The sequence below is a fragment of the Pseudorasbora parva genome, chromosome 19 (genome assembly GCF_024679245.1).
Source record: "Pseudorasbora parva isolate DD20220531a chromosome 19, ASM2467924v1, whole genome shotgun sequence".
NCBI classification, from domain to species: domain Eukaryota; kingdom Metazoa; phylum Chordata; class Actinopteri; order Cypriniformes; family Gobionidae; genus Pseudorasbora; species Pseudorasbora parva.
Window position 1 is genome coordinate 20,217,385 of NC_090190.1, and position 22,472 is coordinate 20,239,856.

The following is a 22,472-nucleotide window of genomic DNA, read 5'->3' on the forward strand; positions in this document are numbered from 1 at the left end:
ATTAAAAAACCCATTAAGATTTTTAGATTAATTCTTAAAATCTCTTGATTTTTTTTTTAAATCTTCATAATAAGATAAAATAAAATGGTTCTTTAAATAACTGTTCACTGAAAGGTTCTTTGGAGAACCAAAAATGGCATCACTGCAAAAAACTTTTGGAATCTTGATTTGTAAAAGTGTAACTTTGATTTTCCTAAATCCATCCATGTAGATCCACATCAGATGTTCGATTTTGCTTTTGTAACCGTGAGACGTGACATTTTCATATCAGGTCTTTGACCATACCATTAAAATTATTATCATTATTATTATCATAATCATTATTACTGATCATCTCAATGGATGGAGATCCATGTAGACCATGCAGTGCCACTGGCACAAATTATTAATGAAACTGTCTGAATAGGTCCGTGTGAATGATGAATGATCATTATACAGCCCTGTGTAATACAGGCTTAATCAGTGCCAGTGGAAATTCATGCAAAAGTAATGTGGTGCAAAAGCAAAACATACAACAGGAAGTGATTTAGTAGAGAAAATAATAATAAGGATTAAGATGTTTACGTTGCCATCACTTACTCTCATGTCGCTCCAAACCTGTATGGCTTTTTTGAGATATTTTGATGAATGTTAGTAACCAGCAAATTAAAATACTACGGCCCAATACTAAAGTTCTGTCATGACAACTCATAAGATGGCAATATAGATTGTAATGGATATGGCAATGTTACTGTATTTGGTCTTAGCGGAATAGTTCTGCTACGTTGCTGTTTTCACAGACATTGCTGCTACTGCACATGTAACATACATGAATTAACCCAGTAGCAGATCTATACAGGTGGAGCTGGGGAAGTTTGGAGGGTTTCTGAACGACTGATAAAAGCAACACTTTTGCTTAACACAGATTTGTTTAAATGAGCCGCAGCTCATTGGCTGTTGATGCAACAGCAATCAATCAGCTGTGCAATGTAGATAATGACGCAACCTCTACCAAATGAGTTAAAGACCTATCAGCCTACGCCATCTAGAGTTTCCTACCAGAACTAGGTAATTCTAGCCTGACAAGCCAGACCCACATCAAGATGTTTGGTCTGGAAACTCACCATAGACAGGGCTCAATCCGAGGGGCGGGATAAACAGTTGTCTTTCAAACTCCCTCCACACGCGATAGGATAGCGCTACACCAACCAGAGCAACAAAGGTGAAATGGAGCTCGTTGATAGATTAAACATTCGACGTATCCGGTTGGCAAAACTCAGAACACATCTTCCCTTTTTAAGAATGACTTCAGTGCCGTTCTTTGTCCTTTTCTCAGAGAAAAGCTGAACTCCAAGTCTTCCAGAGTCGCGGTCAGAGCTGATTCAAAAGACCGCCGTTCGCCAGTTTCTGTGTTTACTAGAAGCACGCAAACGCAACTCGGCTGTCGTCATTATGGCCCCGCCCACCGACTCTATACACAATGTGTTTGGCCCGGCGAGAGTTAGGGGAATACAGCTCAGAAGGGTATTGAGAGTTCCTAGACGACACTCGCTGGCAGATTAAATTTGCTGCCGCTAGGGTGCGTCTAGATTTCTAGGCTAAGGTAATTCTATTGGAAATACTTTTTTGTTAAAAATATTATTTTTAAAATATTCATTTAACATACTACAATGACCTCCTCTTCTCTCTCTTTCTGAAAAACAAAACACTTTGTCACTCACTTTTTCCATGGTGAAAGTCATGACCTAATGAGTGGCCCATCTGAACACACACATGCGTATAGCAGTGATTGAGCTAGCTTTGAGGAAGTGCATGTCCCTCTCAACAGCTCACAGGTAGGATTCAAAGGTCCTACTGGTTGAATCGTGCCTCACACCCCGCTCTGCCTCATAAAGGCCTGCTGGGATGGGATGGATTGAATCGGATGTTCCACATGGTTATACTGTGAAATCGTTAATCTATGATCAGACACACTGGTCAAAGCTTCTCTTTAGATAAAGCCGTTTTACAGCATTTGCCACATGCAAGTGTGTAAATTGCCCTCAGAGATACCCTGTTGCTGTCTGTTGAGGAAAGACTGCTGGGTTTAAAAGATCTTTGCTGATGGAAGCCCATCCTTCAGCACTTGCTTAGATTTGACTGGTGAGTTGACATAACTAATGCAAAAGGGCATTATTTCAGTTGAGTGATCTCATCTGTGTTGGCAAAAACACAAACATTTATCTGGCTTTGTGTAAAATATGTACATTGAGACTATAGGCTTGCAAAAAAGAAGTGCACTTAATTATATTGAATACATTGTCAAATTAAGTTTTACTTTAAATACAATGTTAAAGGTGGGATAAGTGTTATTTCAAAACCGTTTTAGAAAAAGGACTCGGGCCGAGTGGAATAACAAACTTCCAATCAGCAGGTAAGGGTCGTGTATGGTGAGAAGAGAGGCCCAATGCACGTCATTATTTAAAACACACGAGTCACACAGGACGGACATTAGCCAAGAAAGAACTAATATATGCTGGCTTTTGCTTGAATATGCTTGTGTGTCATGTTCGCTTGTTTGTCCATTTGCGATCGTATTGTGGCTCACTTCAACGATGATAAAGACCCGTTCATTTCCACACCGTAAGGAGCATCTAAATCCCCTCAGTGTTTCAAGGTTTCGAGCGTCAGCTCACAAAATGCGTTCGACAGGTAAGATACTATACTCCTAATATACTGGTATGTTTGTTTCCTCTTTACATCTATATTACCAATCCGGTCATAATTGTAATATATGTCGTTAGCTGGACTATCGAGCTTGTATAGCCTACTTTATTAGCTTTATCGAGTTGTTCATGAGAACTGTTTGTGTTTTGAGATCGCTATAACTAATCTTGTCATAATTGTAATATGTCGTTAGCTGGACTGTCGGCTCGTGTACTATCGAGTGGTTTATGAGAACGGTTTGTGTTTTGTGATCGCTATAACTAATCTTGTCATAATTGTAATATGTCATTAGCTGGACTGTCGGCTCGTGTTCTATCAAGTGGTTTATGAGAACGGCTTGTGTTTTGAGATCGCTATAAGTCTAATCGTGTCATAATTGTAATATGTCGTTAGCTGGACTGTCGGCTCGTGTACTATCGAGTTGTTCATGTGAACGGTTTGTGTTTTTGTAATGTAAGGGATGACTTTTTCATTGAATATTCGACCTGGATTAGTTACACACAGATTCTGCCATAGTCGTTGCCTGGGGCAAAATAGGGCCGAGACCCTTTTTGGGGTAGGGGCGTGTTTGTTTTGGTGATTTGAAATAACAAGAACGGTTACCAGATATTTCACTTATCCCACCTTTAAACCTTTACGTTTTAATAATCTTTTATCATGTATTAAAGTACACTTATTTTGATGTGTTGACTACATACTAAAGCACATGTTAAGTACTAGATTGTAATTTTAATTGTAGAGTGTTTTCAGTGTTACATTTAAAGTTCATATATTTTAAATGTACTAAATTTAAACTTCATTTCAAATGTGTAAATTCGCTGTTTGGATTTAAATTGGCAAATATTCTATGTCTATGGTTGAATCATTATTGCAGTAATTATTATGTTTCTAGCATGTTATTTGTTTGCCAACAGTCTTTCTAACCTTAATTGATGGAGTGTATAGCTTTTCATTTCTTAAACAACCATGTAATAAGTAGGGGTTGAACGACTTCAGAATTGTTAAAGTCGAAATTTATGTGATGAAAGCGGAGTCGACGTTGGCTAGTCACTGATGATGTTATTGCTGAACAAATAAGTCTGAACTTCGAGCTGAGTCGACATCAAGCTTAAAGTGTCATGGCAGAGCATTAAAGTTGATTAGTCGACTAGTCTGTGTAACATTATAACATTTATTTCCATCGGTGCATCAATTTTCTGTCAAGATTTTGTATTGACAATGCAAGAGTTTAGCACTCTGTCAAGTCTTCTCCAGCACATCCCAAATACTTTACTTAAATTTAAGGTCTGGACACAGAGGTGCCAATTCATTTGTGAAAATGAATCTTCATGCTCCATTCCAACCATTCTTTCCTTTTCTTCTGTGGAACATAAAATAAGATATTGAGAAATTTTGAGAAGGTTTTTGAATATTATTATTTTTCTTTTCTTTAAATTGTTTTGGCCATACAATGAAAGTCAATCGGGGCTTTTGCACCAGAGGAACCTTTTTATAGTTCATATAACTAATGGCAGAAGTGCCTGGATTTTGGTGTGTTTGCACCACAGGTTTAGTACTAGGAACTCCTTTGGGGGAATTAATTTAGCTCCTACTTCAGAGTAGGGTCTAACCCAGCACTATAGGAACTACAAGTGACATAAATCTATGCTGATTGGCCAAACGTATGCAAAACAAAAGCACCCACCATTTTAAAAAAGCAGCTTAAACGCACAGATTATAGCCTATTTATTTATTCCAGAAACTAACTCTATGAACATGAAAAGCGGTGATAGATTGACCTCTCAACCTTTACGCTAAAGAGAAAATCCAACACAACTTGGGGACTAAGCGAAACATGATAATCTATTTCTGCTCAGCTAGCAACATTGGACATCAACCACACGGCAAATGCTAATACTTTTTCATATATGGTCTTTGTATAACAGTTCTGACTAATAACATATTAGACAAGACTGTTAAACATATTGTAAACTGATGAGGACTGAGAATGTGACGCACCATCAAAATAAAAGTCACAACAACAAGCGTGGCAAATGTTACTTCAGAGCTCCTACTAGCGGTGCAAATGCAACCAGGAAAATGGCCTAGGCCTAGGGGAACTTTTAGTTCTCTGGGAACCGAAAGACTGTCGTGAATGCCCCTAATAGTTACCAAATTCACCTGTTTGGTTACCAAAATTCTTTAAAATATCTTCTTTTGTGCTTAGGGAAACATAAATCCAACTCTAAAAGTATAGCGTTTAGGGCAGCTAAACATGATCTACTATATGAATGTTGTACATCCACCCGGTTCAGGATATTTTTGTGGTGCAGTAGATGCAGTAATGATTCATTCTCCCGCTGTACAGATCGACATGTTTCCATACTTAATAGGCTCATTCTCACACCCAATGCTTGTTCCTCACGTATTTAAAGATCGTCTTCTTTCTATTTCCTGCCAGATCAGTCATATACAGCTAAAAATAAACCTCCTCATTCCTCTGATTTTCACACACAGACACACACAGTCTGGAGGAGGATACACTGGCTGTGTACGTCAGTATGGCATGATCTAAAATCCTGCTGTTCTCAAGCAAATATCTCTTGAGTGACACCTAATGATGCATTTATATTGTCCATAAAATTAACACAATACCACCAAGATCATTTAAAGTACTTAATATTCGCTGTATGATTTGAAGCAACATTCATGGACGAACGCTGTGGGACAAGATACCCGTTTTAGCAAACAGCACTAATAATATTTTTTCTGACCTGGCCATGGGCTTTTGTCATCCTGTCCAGTTTATCATTGGTTGTGATATTACAGTGTGTTTGTTTCAGGGGTTTCAAGGTCATTAGTTCAGTCAGGTAGTAAGGACATGTTGTTAATGTGTCATGCTGTTTTTCCTCAGAAAGATAACATGCTGTTCCTAGGAGCTATTTACAATCATAGCTACATTTCATTACAGCTACCAGAATGTACTAATAGTCACAACATAAAACACAACTGCACAATAATCATATCTGGTGTGCGTATAAGTTTGTAAAGTCTGTTTTTACCTGCAAATGGAGACTCGTAGTTCTCCAGAGTTGTGATCACTGTTTTTATGAATGTTGTGTGACACCGTTCGATGATATGCACAGATCATTTGCCCACATTGTGCAGCTTTGTGTAACTATTAAAATAGATGATTTATTCAACAATAGTGACGGCACAGTCTTGTGAATCTGAGCTTCTGAAAATAAGATCTAATGATGAAGGACATTAAACCTAGGTGTATGATTCAGCATGTGATTCAGCATCCACACACACACACACCACTAGAAAGTTACAAACCACTTTTCCAATGATTAGTGTTGTAGCCCATTGATCGTTGTTTTTTTTTTTTCTTGGCAAATGGGTGGCGGTAAACAACCGCGCTGTTGGTCTCTCTCTCTCTCTCTCTCTCTCTCTCTCTCTCTCTCTCTCTCTCTCTCTCTCTCTCTCTCTCTCTCTCTCTCTCTCTCTCTCTCTCTCTCTCTCTCTCTCTCTCTCTCTCATAGCGCTGGTATGTCTGATTCATTCTAGTAAATTGGTTTGTCCTAAACATTTCTCTCGTATGTAGTTTTTGATTTATCAGCTTGTTCAGGTGGTTCTGGTAAATATACGTATTGCAAAAATAAATCAATTAAATCTTGTAGCACAAAAGTGGCTATGAAAGCATCTACATCTTCACCACTATACAATGCAAAAATTCAAAAGTTTACCTTTAGCATTTTCAGGCAGTATAATTTTCTCTAGCTATTTGAAAGCCCATAGAGCTGGGTGTGTATACGGTATAATAGGTTATAATAAAAACCTTTAACCTAAAATAGGCTTACAACGTTCTCTAGGTAAGCAGCTCACCAGGGTTTGTAGCTGATAAATAATAAGCCGGACCATGAAAACTTTCCCAAAGCTCTTTGCTCGGTACCAGAGACTTTCTAAACACCCTGTCAAAGGCTGTTTTACAGGATTGTGTAAACCACTTATATAATGAACTTACATTAACGGTCCATGTGGTCCAAGTGTTAATAACATGCTGACCACTCACTACGTCCATCTGTTTCGGTGGAGAAGAGGTTAAGGGTCATAGTCAACACAAGTCAATATCTCAGCACGAAATGATGGTAAAGAGCCATTTTAACACCTGGTTGTTTTTCAAGAGACTGTACTTAATGGACCATTAAAGGTCTCTTGAATGTGTGGAATATTCCATTCCTGTCAGGTTTTAGTCTGAACATATATATTTAGCAATTATGTATTAAAGCGTTAATTTACCCAAAAATTTAAATAATGTCATTAATTACTAGTCACTTAATTATTAATCACCCAATTCGTAAAACCTTCATTCATCTTCTGAACACAAATTAAGATACTTTTGACGAAATCCGAGATCTCTCGGACCGCTCCTTAGACTGCAATGTAATGCACATTTTTAAAGGTCCAGAAAGCTAGTAAAACCATCGTTAAAATAGTCCATATGACCCCAATGATTCAACCTTAATTTAATGAAGTGACGAGAATAGCGACTTTCTAATACAGTGCAATACTTAACCGTTACATCAGAGCTATGCCTGAACGCCGGCTTACCATTGGCTGATACTGTTCATGTGAGCACCACGACGCATGCATGTGATGATGAGACACGAGCTGATGAACGCAAACTTTGTAAGAGACTAACACAGATGTGAAGAAAGTGTTTGTTTTGTTGTGCTTTTTTTGTGTTGTTGTTTTTTTGTGTTGTGCACAACTACCTTTCTAGATCTTTGAAAGTGTTAATTACATTGCTGTCTGGAGGAGGTCAGAGAGCTCTCGGATTTCATCAGAAAGATTGTGGTCGGAAAACCTTAAAGGCTTTGAATAACATGAGGGGGAGTAATTAATGATATCATTTTCATTTTGGGGTAAAATTAACCCTTTAAACTGATGAAAAGTGAAAAGACAAAAAAAATTCTTGAGCAGCAAATCTGCATATTTTTGGAGGATCATGTGACAGTGAAGACTTGAGAAATGGCTGCTGAAAAATCAGCTTCAGCTTTAAAACAACAATAAAAATCACACTGCCCCTAAACTTTGGAACATCTTGCATCTAAAGACACAAGGCCCTACTTGTGTGCTACGTCAATGCATACACACTGTCTGAGACAATGAATTAAACCAGCATCATTTTTGTTTATGACTCACTGAGACCACACAGTGAGTCTAATATTAGATCAGTCTTCTGTCAGCACTGTTGCAATATTAGTGTTTAATATATACTGCACATTTATTAGGCAGTGGTTTGCATTACAGATCTCAACCACCCAGTTATTTTTAGCGCTTAGCTGGTATTTTAAGTTTGCTGGATTGTGTACTTAATAAGAAATGACACAAGAGAAACGTGCTGGGAAGTTATGTCTTGTGCTCTGTTAGACTTTATATGCACTGCACTATTTGTGTTACTGTCAGAGATGTTGAGGTTTGAGCAGTGATATGAGTCACAGCTGTATTCTTCTTAAATAGGAAGGTTTGAGATGTTACTATTTTAAGCCGGTATGCAGCAGGGTTGATGATTTCAACATACCCACAATATTTAACCTAAAGGTCTTGTCTTCATTAAGGTGCATGCAGTGTCTATTTGCCTACATGCCCATAATAAATAGAATTGTGGGGTTTTAAATTGTTGTCTCGTGCCTGTACAGTGACAAAACTAAGCTGCTAGTGTTCCTTTTATTAATGATAAGGCTTACCGAGCAGAACATTGCAAAGTTTGCAATGCTTGAAATAGAAGACTTTGAAATATGGGTGTGAGATATAACAATGTTAGATTGTGAACTGAGATCTGTGGTCTGATTCAAAACTGGCAGAATGCTAGATCTAACGAGTTGTAAATAACCATCAGTTTTATCAGGCAATTATTAAACTTTTAAATTATTAAAATTAATTATTATTAAATTTAGGGCCGGGACTTTAACGCGTTAATTAAGATTAATTACTTACGTGACTTTAACGCGTTAATTAATTACGCAAAAAAAAATAAATAAAAAAATTAACCACACTTATTTTTGCACCGCGGAACGTTTTTCAATGAATGAGTTTCGACGGACCGATTATACTGGAACACCAACTAGCGCTCGCTCCGGAGTCACGACAACAACAAACCATGGGTGCGTCTCAATCAGCTCCCTAGTTCAGTAGTCAGGGCACTGATCAGGGAGTCAGCCCATTGACTTATGTCCTGATCAGTGCCCTGACTAGTGAACTAGGGAGCTGATTGAGACGCAGGGCATGAGTGAACATGAACGAAGAAGCTGAGACTGCTTTGCTTGGCCCCGTGGATGGGAAATTTTGTTTTTAAAATGAAAGAATGGAAGCGTCGTCAAGAGCACGGTTGTGTGCAAGCTATACAACAAGGAATTTGCGTATCACCGCAGCACATCGAGCCTCAAATATCACAAATATGCTATACTTAATGGCAAACATTGCGCTGGTCTGCTGGACTGAAATAAATAAACAAACAATATTTTGTTGATTAAGCTTATGTATTCAGTAATTATTCAATGGTATACTAAAAATACATGTGAAAAATTACTTCTCATTGTTCTCAGGTCAAATATTTATATGCAATTAAAATGCGATTAATTTTGATTAATTAATTAGAAAGCCTCTAATTAATTAGATTAATTTTTTTAATCGAGTCCCGGCCCTAATTAAATTATTAAACATCAATACAGCTTTAAGTTGTCAATGCTGGAAAATGACCTTGGTGTAGACATAGGCTGTAAAAAGAAATTGGATGAAGCGCCTACATGAAATATGTCAAATATAGCACTGACATCTTGGAGCGTGAAGTTGAGCCACGATACCAAGGTCTCGCCCACGATCTTGCCTAATTGACAGCTTTTTGTGAAATAAGCAGTTATGGAAATGTAGGAATAAAAGCTCCAATCTCCTCCCGTAGTTCCCAAAAAACGTCCGTTACTGCCTCAGTGACGACTTCACTCAGAGAAGCTTTCAATCTCTGTTTATATAGAATCAAATAACTGACTAAAATCAAACTTATATAAAGAACAAATGGTTTTAATGCACTTCACAGAGGCAACCTCCCTCCGCTTTGCATCTGGCGGTTCTTTGCCTCCACATCATGCATTAAATCATTTAATGCACAGCTGTAAAATCGGATGTATAATAAATCTGTGCATTTCCCGCTAACATTGTGTCGTTAATGTTAAACAACAAAAGACAACAAGAAAATTGCAGTGCTCTTAACTGAACCTTAACTTTAGTTGCATCAATGCATATTTAATTAATACAGGGAAATCTATGCAGTGTTTTATTTTTATATTTGATTATTCAATTTCTTACTTGAATGCTGCTGTTAAATGGACCTAGCGGAAAAAATAAAGCATTGCTTATTTCATTTGTGTATCATATTTTATTTGTCCTACTATTATCCTAAATGGTCTGTAATCATTTTATTTTATACTTTGTTAGCTTGTAAAGCTAAACTTTGTTTAAAAATAGTGAAATTATTTTGGCTGTACCTCTCAACGGCTTGCAAAATAGTCTTAAAAACCAACATAAAGAATCTTGATTAGATCATGGATCATGTTAGCCTAGAAATGTAGACGCGCCATAGTGGCAGCAAATCTAATTTGCAGCCAGGGTCTAGCAACTCTACGTTGGCTTGTGAGCTGGAAAAACCAAACTCTGGTCAGGCCAATCACATGTATAGAGTCAGTGGGCAGGCTTAACATGATAACGGCAGAGTTGTGACGGTTCCGCATGCTTCCTGTACTCAAAGAAGCTGGTGGACAGCGGTCTTTCGAATCAGCTTTGGCCGCAACTCGTGAACACTTGTTGTTAAAGGTGGGGTAAGTGTAAGTGTTTGGGGCGTGTTTGTTTTGGTCATTTAAAATGTCAAGAATGGTTACCAGAAAGCACTTTCCCCACCTTTAAGCTTTTCTATGAGAAAAGAACAAAGAACGGTACTGAAGTCATTCTTAAGAAGAAAGATGTGTTCGGAGTTTTGCTGACCTGATACGGCGAAAGTTAAAGGTCCCGTTCTTCACGATTCCATCTTTCAAACTTTAGTTAGTGTGTAATGTTGCTGTTGGAGCATAAATAATACCTGTAAAATTATAAAGCTCAAAGTTCAATTGCATCGCTTGCATCTCCCCGTTATGGTAAGAGGCGGGACCTTTCCGGGCAAAGTGCGCTAAGCTGCTGTCCAATCACAACACGGGAAGCGCTGGCCCATTCAGAAATCTTACGTATTTTACGGGACTTCATAGAACAAGGAAATCATCAGGCCGTTTTTAGGACAGAGGAAACAGCGGTGTACAGATAAGTGAATTGTGTGAAAAATACTGTTTTTTTACACGCGAAACGTGAACTCATGTTATATTGCACACTGTAAACATAATCAAAGCTTCGAAAACACGCAAAGAACGGGACCTTTAAATTGATCAACTAGCACCGCTTCACCTTGTCGTTGCTCTGGTTGGTTGCAGCGCGGTATGGCTTGTCTGGCTAGGATTGATCTTACCTAAAAAAAAATGTGATATGATATTTTTGCAATATCGCACACCTCTACTTTGAAAGACGAGGTTTACCCAAGTGGAGTGGTTTAATGATGAACAATAGAAAACATGATTAGCAATTTAACGAAGATCGCTGATGGTAGAAGGTCTCGATCTTTTTTGCTGCCTCTTTTGGTCAAAAGCCAGTCCGTTATATGGGAAGAGTAGCCTAGAAATCTAGACGCACCTAGCGGCTGCAAATCTAATTTGCAGCGAGTATCGTCTAGCAACTCTCAATACACTTCTGAGCTGTAAAAAACAAACTCTGGTCAGGCCAATCACATTGTGTTTAGAGTGGGTGGGCCGGGCTTAACATAATGATGGCCGAGTTGCGCTTGCGTGCTACTAGTAAACACAGAAGCGGGCAAACGGCGGTCTTCAGCTTTGACTGTGACTCAGGAGTTAAGCTTTTCTCTGAGAAAAGAACAAAGAACGGCACTGAAGTCTTTCTTAAAAAGGGAAGATGTGTTCGGAGTTTTGCTGTCCGGATACGGCGAAAGTTTAATCTATCAACAAGCTCTATTTCACCTTCGTTGCTCTGGTTGGTTGTAGCGCTATCCTATCGCGTGCAGAGGGAGTTTGAAAGACAACCGTTTATCCGCCCCTGGGATTGAGCCCTGTCAATGGTGAATTTCCAGACCAAACATCTTGATGTGGGTCTGGCTTGTCAGGCTATGGGAAGAGCAGCTTGGCTAACAAATCATAAATGCTTGACTGTTAATCGATCAATTGGAGATTGTGTTTTAGGGGCAGGGTTATGTAAAATATACCACCATTCAAAGTCTGTTGTCAATATGATGTTTTAATGTTCTAAAAATAAATGTCTTACCAAGGCTGCATTAATTTGATCAAAAGTACTATTAAAACAGTAATATTGTAAAATATTATTACAATTTAAATAATACAGTTTTCTAATACGTTTTAAAATGTACAGTTTAATGTAGATTGACTTCATGTCTGCATCCATCTGTACAGCTGCGTCCACAGAACAGGGACATAAAAGGCAGTGATGGACCATTTCATTGGAAATGTAGCTTGTTACTGGAAAAGCTGCATGAGAACAGCTGGATTATTGTCAAGATACAAAAATAATGTAATCAAGATAGTAACTCCTCGACACTGTTGTGCACATATAATGGTGTCAGTGAGAGTGTGTGTGTGTGTTTAGTGACTGATGAAGCTGCAGTCAAAAGGCAAGTCATGTGCATGTGTTTGTGTGCAGCCATATCTCTAGGCAGAGCACTGTCTCCTGGAGAAGCGTTTTAGGGGTCTCTTAGTTTCTGTGCCTCTGATTGGCCACATCCTCTGTGAGCCACGTGCGCATGCTACCGTCTCCCCCTCCCACCCCTTTAGATGAGAAGTAGCGCGCTGCAGAGGAGACAGTCATCTTCATCGCATTTCAACCTGAGAACTACTAAAACTCACAGCTTCTACCGAACACAATCCTACCAAACTTGCTTCTGCAAAACCGCCTCACAGCATCAGCTATAGACATCTGCTACCCTTCTTCAGTGTCCTTAGAGGTGTTTGAAGGTGGTAAAATGGGCAGACAAGGGCAGGATGGCTGCGCCGTTCTCCCCGGCATGCGAATGCAGCGCTCGCAGAGCCGGCTTAGCCTGTCTGCCTCCTTTGAGGCACTGGCTTTCTATTTCCCCTGCATGAACTCCTTTGATGAGGCCGACAGAGGTAAGAATAAAATTACATACCAGGTGTGACAAATGCTTCAATGTCCTGTGTTTTTGAAAGCCTAATTTGTCAGTGCAAAATTTGGTTGTTAATTGTTTGTAACCATCGGAAAGCCAGAGAGTCATACATGAATGATGTATGTTTGTGTTGATGGATGGATGGATGGATGGATGGATGTATAAAAGCTGACTGGGGGCCACTCAGGACGTCCTGCTGCTCAGAGTTAAAGGCTGATGCCCCCTGCTGGTCATAACATGTCTTTTTTTTAAGTATTTCATTCAGGAGATGTCAATAATGTTTTTTTTTTTTCTTAATGGGTGAAATGTGTTCCAGTGTTAAAACGCTTTCTCCAACCCAGTCTGATGAGCAGACAACTATAAGGAATGGTCCGACACGTTGACTTCTTCCATACGTTTTTAAAGGGACTATGAGTTTTCCCAACGATGCATGTGGGGTGGCAGTGTTCTACTCCAGACCAGCTCATTCATGTCTGAGTCCAGGCCAAAACCTGAGTAGGTTGACTCTGAGTCAAGACAGAGACCTGAAGAGTCTCTGAACAATTCAGACAATGTAAATGTTCTTTCAGGGGAAAGAATTCCAGAGATACACAATAGCTTAGAGCAGATCCTATGCATGAGTTAAAGTTCTCACGTCCAGTTCTTCCAAGTTTATGACAAGACCAAGACCATGAAACTACTCTAGATGGACTCAAAACACTGAGGGTTGGAGGTGTCACACATTTGTCTTGTTTTCTCATCTTCCCTTTCCTTCCGTTGTAATTTTCAGAGGAGGGTAAGAAGAAGAAGCCGGTGCGGTTGGCCATCCAACGGAGTGTGGAGACGGGTTTAGCTGTTGAGATGAAGAGCAGGATGACACGACAGCCCAGTCGGGAGACCACAGATGATGGTGAAAAGGCAAAACCTGGAAAGTAAGTACTGTAAAAAATCTATTTGAATATGATGGTCCACCTCTTCATTATGTCATCACCGCTGTTGTTGGTTGGTCGGGTTTGCATCAGTGATGGTATCTTTAAAGAAATGTCTTGCAAGAAGCCATTAGCACCCAGTTCACTGATTTTCTGCCCATTATCTATTAATAGTCTAATTTTCCCTGGAGTGAAGATCTCATCGGACAGCCAGTTCACTGAGTTTTTGGATGGTCTTGGACCAGCCCAGCTGGCAGGGAGACAGACATTGGCCACACCTCCAATGGGTAAGTATAATGAGCCTCTATTGTCTTTATTCTTTTTTGGGGGTTAATATGAACAACTCTCTCTTGTGTTATATAAGACACTGTCAAAGTATCACTCAAAGTAAACTTCGGTTTTGACAAAATTTTTGCGGATGCATATAGTCCAACACATATCCATCTTGGTATACTATGTACATACCAGTGTGCGCGGGTCAATGTACAGTCCCTGACAAAAGTCTTGTCGCTTGTGTACAAATTGACCTAAAGTGCCGCTGAAATATATTTTCTAATCAATATTTTTTTTACAAGAAATGGCTCATTTTAATCCCACCAGCTTTTGTGATAATGTTTTAGTGAAAAACTAAACTTTGCAAAAGTATTCTAATATTCACAGCTTGGTAAAGCCCATTGAGTCAATTTTTGCAAAGACATAAGTGTTGTCACCTTGTCATATGAGCTTCACCTGTGACTAATAATGGATCAATTAGGTCTCAAGTGTATATAGAAAGAAGCCCAGTACACTAGACCTTCACATCAACTGCAACTAGACCTCTGCAAACATGCCTAAGATTCACCCTGAGACTAAAGTTTTGATTATCAAGAGGCTGAAGACCAGATCCACTGCTGATGTGGCAGACACCTTCAATGTGTCTCAGCGTCAAGTACAGAGGATAAAAAAAAGATTTGAAAAGACTGGAGACGTTTTTGACAAGCCCAGGTTAGGAAGACCCCGCAAGACAACTGCTCGAGAGAACCGTTTGTTGGCTCGAAAATCCAAGGCCAGCCCATTTTCCACTGCAGCAGAGCTCCACGAGACCTGGTCACCTGAAGTCCCTGTGTCAACCAGAACAGTTTGTCGGATTCTGTCTCGAAATGGCCTCCATGGTCGAATCAGTGCCCAGAAGCCAGCACTAAACAAAAGACAATTGAAAAACCGTGTGGCAATTGCCAAGGCCCACAGCCTGCTAAAAGGATGGACGCAGGAAAAGTGGCAGAAGGTTGATTTTTCTGATGAATCTTCTGTTGAATTACACCACAGTCGCCGCAAATATTGTAGGAGACCTACTGGTGCCCGAATGGATCCGAGATTCACCCAGAAAACAGTAAAGTTTGGTGGCGGAAAAATCATGGTCTGGGGTTACATCCAGTATGGGGTTGTGCGAGAGATCTGCAGGGTGGAAGGCAACATCAATAGTCTAAAATACCAAGAAATCTTAGCTACCTCTTATATTCCCAACCATAGGCGCCGATTTATGTTTTCCTCTGTGGGTGCTCATTGGCGCACGCGGCCTTTAAAGAAAGACCTAAAAAAATTGGTCAAACATTTTTTGCATTTCAGAGCCTTAGGAAATGGACAGCGGCCGACACGAACACACACACCTAGTTAATTGATAATAAAGCCGTAAAGTAGCATCTCTTTCAAATCAGGACAGCGCCAATTCTCACAAATAAAGACAAATATATCATGTAATCATGCAAAAAACTTGACTTGACCATCTCTGAGGAAAGCTAGGTGAGATTTTGATACAGCTAGAGAGAAGACATTGATGACATGCCTTTATTTGTCAAAAAAGGAGAATATGTATCTCTACAGGAACTTATTGCCCTTTTTAGCACACAAACATTGAACTGAAGAATTAACTTGCATTTATCAAACTGCCAACATCAGTGTAGGTTTGCCTTGTTATACTCGCGTCCTGTTATAAGCGTCCGCACCAGCGCGAGGGTGCGCGCTGCAAAAACGTGCGCGAGACTCCGTTTTGCTTCGCGGTGTGCCCGTCAAATCTTTTAACTTTGCCTGCGGCTCCGCATCTGAAGAAGCACGAGATCCAGACGAATCTGGCCGAGCCTGACGTCTCATCACGGCGCGTCGAGTTTAAACATCTCCCCAAACGGACGAGGCGCACGCTCCGTCAGCGAGAGAAACATCGAAAACAAACAAGCATGCAAATGGAAATTATTGCGGCCGGAAAAATGATCGAGCTCATTATTTTATTATCATTGACAATCGCGACAGTTATTATACTTTTTGGGTTTTTTTGGCCGATGGCCCTCGGTTGGACGGCCGTTCTGGACTTTTCCAGAACGCACAGATTGCCAATCCGTCCCTGACTGGCAGTCTGGCACACGTGGGTGCTCGATATTTTCAGTGGGTGCTCGAGCCCTGGAGCACCCACGGTATCGGCGCCTATGTTCCCAACCATAAAAGAGACCAAATTATGTAGCAGGACGGTGCTCCATTGCATACTTCCATCTCCACATCAAAGTTCCTCAAGACGAAGAAGATCAAGATGCTCCAGGATTGGCCAGCCCAGTCACCAGACATGAACATCATTGAGCATATGTGGGGTAGGATGAAAGAGGACGCATGGAAGACGAAACCAAAGAATATTGATAAACGCTGGGAGGCATGCAAGACTGCTTCCTTAGCTATTCCTCCTGATGACTTCATCAATAAATTGTATGAATCCTTGCCAAACCGCATGGATGCAGTCCTTCAAGCTCATGGAAGTCATACAAGATATTAAATTTGGATCTCACAGCACCACAACTTAATTTGCTGACATATTTTTGTATTTGCAGTAAATTTGTTCAATTTCTGTATAGGCGACACAACTTTTGTCTTGACAAAATTTGACCTTTCTGTCTTAATTAAATGATAAATATTTTTTCTGTGAAAATTATTTATTTCAGTGCATTAAATATCATTTGGGAGGGTTTTATCTTTTCATATGAGCTATTTCTAACACCAATGAATTAATTAAAAGTCAGGTTAATATCAGGTATTTCTAGAAAAAGATAAGCGACAAGACTTTTGTCAGGGACTGTATTAACAACCTGCACCCAACCGACGTTTTCAGCTAACCCTCCCGCAAATCGGACCACCAAAAAAAAAATTATTGTAACGTTACCCAACCCGCTTCCTGACTCGCATTCTTTAAAAGTAGTAAATGCTTCCTGGCATAATATCCATTAATCTAGCCTGTGGATGAGAAATTTTTCAGGCCCAGACGTGCGCCGATGAGAGCAGCAGTTCTTTAGGTGGCCCATCATTGTCCATTTCAGCTGTCCAGATGCATATTATTGATGAATGCGATATTTATGTTTCGACCCGGCTTGGAGAATTCATCAGCAGGTCAACTGAGAGAAAGCCCACTTTTGGAAAAGTGTGAAAGCCCTTAGGAGCGCAAAGTCGCAAACTGTTCTTTTTATGAATGCTGAATGATATAGCCTAGTGTTGTGTAATAAAGGCTTGATTTATTCATTTATTTTGTTTCGTTTTCTTAACAATTAAGTTGCTGCATGTGTTTATCCAGTCTAATCGAAGTGTGCGTCTCTCCCCCGACTTTCCCAACAAAAATCCCACCCTGGAATTTACACATCAAAATGAGTTTTATGCACGGTTTTTCATGTGCATATGACACGCACCTTATGGCGTATTATACGCACAGACCTCCTACCCAAGAGCGTATCATATACACGCCATAAAGTGCGTATCATATGCACGCGAAAAACTGTGTATAACATATGCATGCCAAAACTCATTTTGGCATATATACATGCCACAAGATTGCGCACGTACTCTTGAAACGCATTACCATGTGATCGTGTTGGACATTACGGAGCTAGGCTATATGCGTTTAAAAAATGATAGCCTATTAAAAAGGTAGAATTGCTCAGTTCAACGTGTTGGGAAATCAGGCAATTACTGTCCTGCATCTTTATTTCAAACGACCCAACCGACCGCAACCCGAATATCATTAAAAAATATTTTTGGATGACTCGTAACCGTGGGTACCCGTGGGTGACTGCAGCCACCCGCTCGTTTTGGATCAACCCGCGCATCACTGGTAAATACCTAGCAAGCAATAGCCATCATTTCAGGTAGATGTAGAATATTCCATCATGTAAGCAAAGTAAACATTGATTACAAGGTGTTTGGTTTCATTTCTTTGACATGTTCATTTTCTAGATGACTAGTCTATTCTTGGGCTATGGTTAAAGGAACTGTATGTAAGAAATGTATTTTAATTAATCATAAAATGCCCCTGATATGTCACTAGACATTAAGAAATCATGTTAATTTCAAATACTTATATTACTGACAACAGTAGTCCGGCCAGGGTATTGTCATTTAAAAGTTGTTGTTGCAGCCCTCAACTGATGTTGATGTTGACATGTGTTTTGGCCTGAAGCTCCACCCTCCACCAATCTACCAATCACGAAGGCAGTAGTGTGTCGTCATCAGGGTTGCCAGATTTGCTTTAGTATCCACAGCTGCAGCTGCTAACGTTCCTGCTAGATCCTCCAGCCCATCTGGCAACCTCGAGTCAGGGGGGCGAGGGAGAGGGGATAGTGTTGTTTTTGCGTTGTTTTAGACTTAGACATTAGGGCTGTATTTGAATGGATATTAGACATCTTTTAAATGCAACCTTGCTTGCTGGGTATTATATACAATAAACAAAGTATTCTAGACCAAATGTGCTATGCGCAAACAGTATGCATACTATGATGTTGATGAAATGTACATTATGCATACTTTGCACTTAGTGTATGCATAAAAAAAGAGTATAGATTGGGCTTAAAGGAATAGTTCACAGAAAAATGAAAATTATCCCATAATTTACTTACCCTCAAGCAATCCTAGGTGTATAATATCCTGGATCTTGAAACTGTCGTAACATCGTAACTATTTTGAAATCATGTGTATGTTGCTGGAAGCATTGATTATAGTTCATAAAGTTTTAAATATGGATGTTTTATTACAAAAACCCATCGCTTTGGTTCAGAAGGCTACCCACTGGAAGTCATATGGATTACTTTTGTGATGGATGCACTTTTTGGAGCTTCAAAAACGTGGGCATTATTCAGTCCCATTACAAAGCTGAGAAGAGCCAGGATATTATTATTTAATATAACTTGATTGTTTTTGGCTGAAAAAAGAAAGTCATAAACACCTAGTATGGCTGGAGGGTGAGGTTTGAGAACATAAGAGGTTTTTCTGTCCCAATGAAATGTATGGTCACAAAACATAAAATGACAAGCGGTTTATTCCAAGTCTTGTGAAGAGGCATGGTTGCTTTATATTCATATATTTCATATTTCAACATGAATGAATGAGGCACTTTATATAGTGCTTTCATATGTACTACTGTTCACCCAAAGTACTTTACACTCATGTCAGGGGTCCTGAATGAAACCACTTGGATGATACAAACTGCGCCATTGCGCTCAACACACACCAGCGATAGAGAGAAGAGAGGGTGAAAGAGCCAATTTAGTTGATGGGGATTATTAGGAGACCATGATTGGTAAGAGCCAATGAAGGGAATTTGTCAGGACATCTGGGTTACACCCCTACTCTTTACGAGAAGTGCCATTGGATTTTTAATGACCACAGAGAGTCAGGACCTCGGTTTAACGTCTCATCCGAAGGATGGTGTTTGTTAGAGTACAGTGTCCCCATCACTATAGTCGGGTGTTAACCCACACACCACACAGACCACAGGATGAGCACCCCCTGCTGGCCTCACTAACACCGATCTACCAGCAGCTACCTGGTTTTCCCATTTGGTCTCCCATCCAGTTACTGACCAGGCTCAGCCCTGCTTGGCTTCAGTGGGAAACCAGTCTTGGGAGTGATATGGCTGCAAGATGTTTAGTTTAAGATATATGATTTAAGATATTAACTTATCATTTAACCCTTTCATGCATGAATTATGAAAAACATTATCTAGATTTTTTTAAAGATTATTTTTATTACTTTAATATGATGCTAAAATTGAAATCCATTTTAATTTTTACAAAATTTAGCTTTATTTAAAAGTTATTTAACTGTCCACGTATATGTGGACACCATGCAACATATATATATATATATATATATATATATATATATATATATATATATATATATATATATATATATATATATATATATCAGCCCAGTTATTAAAAACAATAATTAATAATGTAATAACAATAAAACATATATTTATTGTAGGAATTAAAACGGTATTTACATATGTGTGGAAACCTAGAGCTGGGCTTTGCTAGCTCATACTCCTCATCACTGCTGTCACTGTCACTTCCACTGTCCTCTGGGATATTCTCTATTATTCTGGACTGAGTTCTTGACCTGTGCTCTCCCTGTGCAAAATTCAGATTTGTCTCTATGTGTGTGTAAGGTTGCCCTTTAATGCCGTTGTCATTATTATTGGTTATTTATGTTGATATATTTGTTTAATGTCTCTTTTATTACAATATAAGACAAATCATAGCATCTTTGTAAAAATAGAACAGATTAGCAGGTTACAGAAATCACACTTTATGCAATCTGACTCATGCTGTTGCATGATGACGTCCACATACATGGACAGTTATTTTTTGGAGCATAAAAACTACATTTTACTCTAAATTTTAGTTTATAAAATACTAACATATTCATCATACTTTACTGTACATACTAATATGTTTTTTTTTAGCTCAATTGACCTTGTATAAAAGTTTTTCACAGATATGCCTGGGGCATTTTGCACATGGCTACCGCTGTCAGCCATCTTGGATTAATAATGTCATCAAGCAATGAATATTTGGAATACAAGACACCACTGTTATAATACTGCTGTCAGTCTACTGACACTGCCCTTAAGTGGTTTGGAGAAAATAACCATGAGAAATGACCTTCAAATGCAATTAAATTACTGTCCCCAAATGTGGACACCATGCATAAAAGGGTTAATTTGATTTTTATTTACATATGTTTCACAAGTTATGATTTGTTGTTATTATATTATTTAATATGTTTTTTGCAGATAAAAAAAAAACAGAAACCTCTCATGTTTCATTAAAAATCAAATAAAACCTGAATAATGATTTTTGGATGAATTATTCCTTTAACCTATAAATCAGTACCAAAAATGATTTGTCCATAGCACTGTATTGTCTTCCTGTAAAGAGACCCATTGTCTGCTCTAAGAGTTTGGATGTGGCTCTCCACAGGTGACATCCAGATTGGTATGGTACACAGGAAAGAAAGGCTGGATGTTGAAGTAATTCGAGCTCGAGGCCTGGTGGGCAAACCAGGGAACAAACAGACCCCAGGTACACCTCACTAAATCTGATTGTGACACAATACAGCTTTTTGAAGTTTTGTGAGGTTAATTTGTAAATTCCTGTGATCTTCCATTTGCAGCACCTTATGTAAAAGTATATCTGCTGGATAATGGGAAATGCATCAACAAAAAGAAAACACGGACAGCTAGAAAAACGCTGGATCCGCTTTATCAGCAGCAGCTTCAGTTTGAGGAGAACCCCGAGGGGAAAGTTTTACAGGTAACACCATCACTGACATCTTATTATCTCATGTTACCAAGTATGAACAATATGTATGGCAAAAAACTATGGTAGAGTGTGTACTTGAAAGTGTCATTAAAGTATGGAAGCTTTTTTCTGCCACTGAATAAAACATTTTAAAAGGTAATTGCAGTTTTGTATCACAATTCACAAAGCGTACATCTCTCAATTCAGAATGGCGAAATATTAAGTCATAATTGCGAGGTATAGTCAGAACTGTTATAAAGTCATAATTGTGAGATATTAACTCAGAAATGTGAAATATAAAGTCAGAATTGTGAGATATAAAGTCAGAATTGTGAGTTATAAAGTCAGAATTGTGAGTTATAAAGTCAGAATTGTGAGATATAAAGTCAGAATTGTGAGTTATAAAAAGTCAGAATTGTGAGTTATAAAGTCAGAATTGTGAGTTATAAAGTCAGAATTGTGAGTTATAAAGTCAGAATTGTGAGTTATAAAGTCAGAATTGTGAAATATAAAGTCAGAATTGTGAGTTATAAAGTCAGAATTGTGAGTTATAGTCAGAATTGTGAGATAAAGTCAGAATTGTGAGATATAAAATCAAAATTGTTTTATAAAGTCAGAATTGTGAGTTATAGTCAGAATTGTGAGTTATAGTAAGAATTGTGAGTTATAAAGTAAGAATTGTGAGTTATAAAGTCAGAATTGTGAGTTTTAAAGTCAAAATTGTGAAATATAAAGTCAGAATTGTGAGATATAAAGTCAGAATTGTGAAATATAGTCAGAATTGTGTGTTATATAGTCAGAATTGTGAGTTATAAAGTCAGAATTGTGAGTTATAGTCAGAATTGTGAGATAAAGTCAGAATTGTGAGATATAAAATCAAAATTGTTTTATAAAGTCAGAATTGTAAGTTATAGTCAGAATTGTGAGTTATAGTAAGAATTGTGAGTTATAAAGTAAGAATTGTGAGATATAAAGTCAGAATTGTGAGTTTTAAAGTCAAAATTGTGAAATATAAAGTCAGAA

General features: G+C 38.7%; 1 protein-coding gene across 9 annotated transcripts in view; it reads left to right on the plus strand.

Moving 5' to 3' along the window:
* The window catches only part of rims2b (regulating synaptic membrane exocytosis 2b), a 241,805-nt gene that overhangs the window by 212,758 nt on the left and 6,575 nt on the right, over nucleotides 1-22,472 (plus strand). For 8 of the 9 annotated variants that reach the window (XM_067426681.1, XM_067426679.1, XM_067426682.1 and 5 more), the window contains 4 exons: nucleotides 13,722-13,863; nucleotides 14,035-14,147; nucleotides 21,129-21,230; nucleotides 21,322-21,461. In XM_067426681.1, the coding sequence (XP_067282782.1) occupies nucleotides 13,722-13,863; nucleotides 14,035-14,147; nucleotides 21,129-21,230; nucleotides 21,322-21,461 (497 nt within the window). Of the gene's footprint in view, nucleotides 1-12,370; nucleotides 12,936-13,721; nucleotides 13,864-14,034; nucleotides 14,148-21,128; nucleotides 21,231-21,321; nucleotides 21,462-22,472 lie in introns of those variants that run through there. The other variant, XM_067426688.1, reaches the window with a different exon arrangement.